Raw genomic sequence first — 6754 nt, 5'->3', positions numbered from 1 at the left:
CCTCCGCGCCCACCAACCCACCGCCAGGCGCCGGTGCTGTGGAACCGCTCCCCCGAGGCGGCGGCTGCCAGGGTCACAGAGCTGGCCGCCCAGCTGCGTGTGGAGGCCGCCGCCGCAGCCGCACTGCTCACCGCGCAGCCACACCTGGCGACTCTGGGCGTTCCGGGCGTCATAGCGGAGCGCGCAGAGGCGCTTGCAGCTGCGCTCGGCGTCAGCACGGCGCGTGCGGTGGGCATGGTGGGGCGCCAGCCGATGCTGTGGGCGATCCCGCCGCGCGACGTCAAGTGCGACGTGCCTGCGCTGGCTGGGCGGCTGGGCGTATCCGAGGGTGATGCGGCGCGGCTGGCGGAGCGCATGCCGGTGCTGCTGGCCCTGGAGCCGGGGGCGCTGGCGCTCAGCGTGTCGGCGGCGGCGGCGGCGAGCGGCGTGGGCGAGGCGGTGCTGCTAGACCTTGTGGCGCGCCACCCGCCCCTGGTGGCGCTGACTGCTGGCATGCTGGCCGGCGCGCTCGAGGCGCTCGGCGCGGAGCTGGGCGTCGGCCCCGAGGGTGCGGTGCGGCTGGTGGCGCGGCAGCCCACGCTGCTGCTCACGGCGGCAGGCAACGTGGCGGCTGCGGCGGAGCTGCTGGCGGAGGTGCTGGGGTGCAGCCTGGAGGAGGGGCTGCGGCTGCTGTGCGATCAGCCGTGGCTGCTGTACGACCAGACCCACGAGAGCCTGGCGGCGCGGCTGGCGCAGCTGGGGGGGCTGTTTGGTGGGGGCGCGGAGGAGGGGCGCGAGATCGCGCTGCAGCAGCCGGTGGGCCGGGTTGCGTGGGGCCTGCACAGGACGGGGAGGGGTTGTCTTGGTGGGCGCGTTGGCAGGGCGAGACTTTCCTCGTCGATCGCGGGGCTTGATGGGGTCGCGTCCAAGGTGCACACCAACTTGCTGCATGCTTTTCACCGGTGACCCGCCGCCGCTCCTTCAGCTGCCCGTCCTCCTTCCCACCCTGGACCCGTCCACCCTGCACCCCTCGCGGCTGCCACCAGGCGCTGCTGGCGCTGTCCCCAGCGACGCTGGGCGCCGTGCTGGCCGCCTTCGAGTCCCAGCTGGGCCAGGCACCCGCCGACGCTGCGCCGCTGCTGCTGTCGGACCCGGGGGGCTCCGTGGTGGCGGGCTACTTTGGCGGCAGCGCGGTGGGGGCGCGGCTAGCCGAGGCCTGGGCCTCGCAGCTGCGCATGGCCCCCGACGCCGTGGCTGCGCTGGTGGCGGCTCAGCCCGCGCTGGTGGAGGTGCCCCCCAACGTGCTGCGCGCGCGGCTGGAGGGCCTGGGCGCGCTCCTGGGGGCGCCCTCTGTCGCGGTGGCCCAGCTGGTCCTGAAGCACGCGGCGCTGGCGGCAGTCCCGCCCAACGCCACCATCACGCGCGCCAAGAACCTGGCCACAGCGCTTGGCTGCAGTATGGCTCGCGCGGCGGAGCTTGTGGCCAAGGCGCCTGCCGTGCTGGCTGTGCCGCTGGAGGAGCTCAGGGCAGTGCGCATTGAGGCGGCGGCGGCCGCCGCAGCGCTCGGCCGCGCTGGCGGCGCTGGCGGTGGTGGCGATGGCGGGCCTCTCCACGAGCGTCTGCTTGACGTGTGCGCGGCTTACGAGTTCTTCACGGGGCAGTGGCTGGCCGCGCAGGCCAAGCAGGCCTCACCCGCGCGGGACACGTCCTTTTCGATGCTGCACAGGTAATTCACCACCATCTGATGCCCCTGCACACATGTTGTGGGTTTGCGCGTAGGGTGTGTGACCAGTGTAACGCATACAGCACGCACAACCGGGAGGAAGAGGGGGCTGGTTGTGGGGTGCCGCCTTGAGAATCTCGGGAGGAGGCCTTGTCACCGTTGCTTCGGTATGCCCACTGCGTCTCTGCTGATGTCAGGCAAGGAGTGACGCCGCGGAACTGTTGCTTCGAGCCACGTACACGCCATCATATGATTTGCGTTTTGAAAAATGTGGGCTGAGCTACCAAATTCGTGCGGGCCACGCGCCGTTCAGGCGGGTGGCCTGCTGCGCGGCCTCTTGAAGTAGCAGCGGCGTTTCAACAGCCCCGGCGGCCCAGATGGCTCTATTCAGCACGTGAGTGGTATATGCATCTGTAGGAAGGAGCTTGCGGCCGCGCGGGCGCGCGGCGGCCATGGGTGTTGTGTGGTTGCCAGCCGGGCTCTCGCGCCCGATCACCTGTGTGGCGCTGCGTGGACGCGCGATGGTGGATGCTTGGGCACGCGGTGCACAATCTATCGTGCTCGATCCTCCAGCTTGTGCTCACACCCGCCTCGTCCTGCGTCTGCGCTGATTACCTGCACCGATCACCACCCTGCAGGGGCCGCAGCGTACGGGCTTAGCTTATTCCCGGGTCTGCGCGCGCCACCACCCTGCGCACCCCCCACGCGAGCTCGGATGCCGATTCCCGCGACAGCGCCCGCCGCTGGCATTGGGCCCCACCCCTGATTTACGCATCGCCGCCTGTCTCTGGCGCCGAAGTGGCGGCCGGGCAGTTGCGTTGGCCCCCCACCCTACTTGGTGGTGGCCCATGGCCCCTGTCAACCTGTGATTCGACTTCCGCTGTTAAACCTGGTCAGGGAATTCACAAGCACAAGACCCGAGGCGGCGCAAGCAATACGCGGTCGCTGTGAAGCGGCCAGCCGCGCGAATGAAACGGGCAGCCACGGGGCCCACCGTCGGCGGCCGCCAGGGCGGCCTCGGCATCGGCAGGGTCAACGGCTGCAGCAGGCAGCGGTGGGAAGGGGTGCCCTGCCAGGGGGGCGGTGCGCACCGCCGTTGGCAGCCGCTGGGCAGCTGTGACACCGCTGCCCGTGCGTCAGCCGCGGCTGGTTTTATTTCACAACTTCACAAGAGCGTTTCTATCGTCGGCAGCGCGTTGCTGCCGGGCGACGGGAGTCTACGGCCGCGTGAAGGCGTGGTGCAGGGGTGCGGGACGCGCTGCATGTCCGCAACGGGTGTACATTACTATGCCTGAGCGCACACCTTTGTAACGCGCATTCTTTGCGTTTGTGTTTCTCATGTGTTCGCCCAGACGGTGGTTCGCATCTGAACACCATTGAAAGCATGCAGCGCTTGGCGCACGCCGTGCCCTTTCCCGGTGTGCGGCGACCAGTGCGCCAGCAAATGTCTGCATAGCAAGCCCAACAGCAAGCTGAGCAAGTCACAGATGCGCGGCGTCGTCTGTCCTCGCTTGAAAGGCAGGAGGTTTGCAGGCAGGTTTGAACAGCCTTTGAAATTCACTGACAACCAACCAACACGCAAGTTGACTCCTGTCGGGGTACTGAACCTCTCAGGTCTATAAGCAGCGCCGCTCAGGGACGGTGCCGGGGCGCGCCTGAAATGCATACGGTAACTTTTGTTCACTCCTCTATTGCCCTCTCAGATGTGCACAAGAGAATAGGTTACAACCTGACTCTGGCCAGCCCAGGCCGGTGCAGCAATCACAAATACCTAGGTTGGACGCCCAGCCCAGCACCTGACAGAAAAGCAGGAGGAGGCCGCGGGTGACGTCCCTGGCCTGCTACCCAGGCACACACTGCTGGTGGGGTCATGGCTCCCTCCACGGGCCAAATGACGGTGCGGGTGGTGTTGCAGCACACGCCAGACATTGTGTGATGGGCAATCTGGCAATGTTGCGGCCAGAATAATGAACAACGCGGTGTAGTTGCGCAGCTTAGCATCCAGGCACCATGTCATCATGTCAAACGCGTAACCGTCCACTGATGGAGCATGGCCAGACAAATTGAGGCTGGTCATCGCTCGCTTGCCAGCGCATGCGGCGCGTAAGAATGCGGCACGCAAAGAACAGACAAAGGGGCAATGCTGCAGCGGGCGTTGCTCCGCGCCGGTGTTGCAGGGCGCGAGCTTGGCAACCCCTTCAAAGACTTCTCATTCTCCCTGGGCCATCATCAGCCCCAACCACCCCATCCACGAAGGGTCACGGCGGTGAGTTGATGGCACTGAGCCTGTGTTTCGCTCGTCACCCAGCACCCCCGTCACATTGCAGCAACATGGGGAGCAGGCAGGCTGTGTGCTGTCTGAGAGATGTAGTTAGTGTACAAGAGCACAGCCTTCAGAGTGGCTGGCCTGCAGGCAAACAAAGCCGACGCAAGGAAGAAAGCATGGCCCGTGGCAGCAGCAGCGGCGGCGCTACCCTGTCGCAGACCCCGCAAGGTCACATAAATGGAAACGCGGTTCGGCTGGCGCCTACTTGATTTGCTCCAATTCCACGCCAAACATCCGCGCCCGAAACAGCAACAAGCCAGGCCAGTCTGTGCGGGCCCATACGCCTGCTTGCCGCCTCACTGGGCGAAGCGCAGTGTACGCGTCATCGGGAGCAGACAAGGCCCGTGCGCGCCTTGCAGCGAGGTACACGGTCGGCGCCCGCCGGGGGCGGTGGCCGCGAGGGCGCATGAGCTACATAAGGGGGAATGCACAAGATCTTGCGCCTGGGGGCACACCCCAGCATGCTCCCGACTGCAGGCATACCGGAGACAACAACGGAATGATATATATTTGGAGGGCTCGTGTGCCGCATATGCTGCCGCGGCGCCAGTCCTCACGTGTGGGGTGGTACAATGAGCAGTGGAATGCAGCTCTTGCCCCTTTCGTGTCAAGCTGTGCGCGCGCAAGGGGTGGGACAGCAGCGGCCAGCTGGACCGCACACCACCAAGCCGCGTCAAACAATGGTGTCAGGCCAGTCGCAAGCCGCCTCAAAACACAGAGAGCAGCACGAAACACGAGGTGACAGGGTCAACAGGGGTGCTGGGCATCGCGCAAATCCTGGCCTGCCAAGCCCATGAGTGGGCACCATGCCATGGGCTGTTAGGAGTGGGGTCAGCCGGGCCGCAAGACCCTCGCGATCTGAAGGGTGCTGACTGTGAAGCCGGTAGAGCTGCCCTGAAAGAAGGGCGTGGCCCTCTTGCTGTGGCTTCAGCATGAAAACGATCAGGCTCAGTCGGCAACCGGAATGGGTTCCCAGGCGGTCGTGCATTAGGACGGCCCCCCTGGGTCATCTCGCCTGGTGGCCCAGCAAGCTCACATATCGCGCGCAGGGTTCTGGGCTGTGCCGCCTGGCACCCTAGCGATGCCGTGGCGAGAGCCGTACCCAAGGCGCATCCACTCGTCGCGCAGCTTCCTGAAGGCCACCTGGGGCCCGTCAGGGCTGAGGCTGTACTCGTGCTCCAGGGCCTCCGGGTGCAGCTTCTCCACCATCACCTTGTCCTCCCCCAGGATCTTGAACATCTGGTTCCTGGGGAACAAAGGGGAGGAGATGGGGGGGAACCGAGGTATTGAGGAACATGGGGCTAGGGAGCAATTGCAAGGGGTTCACAGATACCGGTTACGAAAGGAATCTAAGATCCTGCCAAATATGTGCATTGAGCAGGAGCAACAGCACCTACACAGACAACCATAAATGTTGCAGTTATCTCAACCACCTCGGGACACAGCAACAGCCCGCTTGCCGTCCCTTCCTTGGAGGAAAACACTACTATCTGCTGACCTGGCGTAGTCATCGAAGCCCTCCCATCCCATGAAGTTGCGGATGAGCGCGAAGCGGTTGATGGACTTGTTCTCGCTGATGGGCACAGTGTTGACGAAAGTGATCATGCTGACGCCGTGGGCCAGGTCGATGGTGACGGCACTGGTGGAGGGCAGCATGGCCTTGGCCGTCACCGGCACGCTGTCGCCAGTGTTGGTCCACTCCCAGAGCTTGTTCATCGGCTTGTTGTGGATCCTGAGGGAAGGAAGGGGGAAGAGTGGGAGAACCGGGTGAATGGGGGAGGAATGGCCGATGAGACATCATCGAGAACAACAGGGAAGCTGCCCGAGCTGATATGGGCGTGCGTGGGGAGCGGGGGAGTGGCGACCGGGCGGCGCTATGGCTTGGGGGCCTGGGGCATTGCTGGCCGTTTGTGACTGGCTGGCCCTGCCCTGCAATCTGGCCTGCACCAACCCCCACCTGAACTGCGATTCGACATTGTACGGCGAGGGCCGTGTGGCAGTCATGCCGTGGATGCGCGGCTGTGACGAGTTGCCAAAGCTGGAGCAATGAGGTAGGCAGGCGGTGAAGGGAAATCAAGAGTGCGTGCAGCAGGGGCGGCATCATGTGGCTGATGGGGTTCATATAACAAACAGGGCACACAGCATGTTAGCGTGTGCGGGTGACATGCAAGTAATCCTTGGCCAATGTCGTGTGCGGTCCGCCCTCACATGACGCAGCCGCCCCACCTGTCGCTGTGCAGGTAGTGGATGTGGGCCATGTCGATGGCGTTCTCAAACACACCCCAGTGGCCGCAGTCGAATTCAATCTCTCCGTACACTGTTTCGGGGGGTTGGGGAGCAGGCGCAGGAGGCAGGCTTGGATTGCACCCAGTGGGGTTGTTGAGGCAGGAAACCACAGCACGGATGTGGCGTCTTTGAATTAGAGGGGGGGGGAGGCACGGGCGCGAATGGCGCGGCAGGGTGCCCCCTCACCCGCGTGCCACTTGGGGTCGTTGAGCTCGGGGACAAAGGAGCCGGGGATCGGGGGCCGCAGGTCTTCTGGCAGGTCGCCGAAGAAAAGCCACACAAAGCCGCCCTGCTCCACCACGGGGTATGAGCTCAGCAGCGGGCGCTTGGGCCAGCGGCCGGGCTCAGCGCTGGGCACATCGCGCAGGCGGCCCTCGGCGTCAAAGGCCCAGCCGTGGTAGGGGCACACCACGCAGGTGTGACCTGAAGGGCGCCCGGGG

At 65.2% G+C, this 6754-nt stretch overlaps 2 protein-coding genes across 2 annotated transcripts in view; one reads left to right on the top strand and one right to left on the bottom strand.

Annotated features, from left to right (window-relative positions):
- Positions 1–234: 234 nt before the first annotated feature.
- On the top strand, positions 235–1709 carry MNEG_3000 (hypothetical protein; the record flags this gene model as incomplete). The annotated part of the gene is made up of 2 exons (XM_014048527.1): positions 235–795; positions 1026–1709. 2 exons carry the CDS (start codon positions 235–237, stop codon positions 1707–1709), a joined length of 1245 nt encoding a protein of 414 aa, XP_013903981.1.
- A 3351-nt stretch (positions 1710–5060) lies between these two features.
- Positions 5061–6754, bottom strand: part of MNEG_2999 (hypothetical protein) — a gene marked incomplete at both ends in the record, with an annotated part of 4692 nt that continues 2998 nt past the window's right edge. Inside the window, 5 exons of the mRNA XM_014048526.1 lie at positions 5061–5274; positions 5527–5760; positions 5986–6066; positions 6255–6345; positions 6501–6737. Of these exons, the coding sequence (XP_013903980.1) occupies positions 5061–5274; positions 5527–5760; positions 5986–6066; positions 6255–6345; positions 6501–6737 (857 nt within the window). The remainder of the gene's footprint in view (positions 5275–5526; positions 5761–5985; positions 6067–6254; positions 6346–6500; positions 6738–6754) is intronic.

This window comes from Monoraphidium neglectum, assembly GCF_000611645.1.
Source record: "Monoraphidium neglectum strain SAG 48.87 unplaced genomic scaffold scaffold00361, whole genome shotgun sequence".
Lineage (NCBI taxonomy): Eukaryota > Viridiplantae > Chlorophyta > Chlorophyceae > Sphaeropleales > Selenastraceae > Monoraphidium > Monoraphidium neglectum.
The sequence above is the reverse complement of the archived record's forward strand: the minus strand, read 5'-3'. Positions and strand labels throughout refer to the sequence as shown.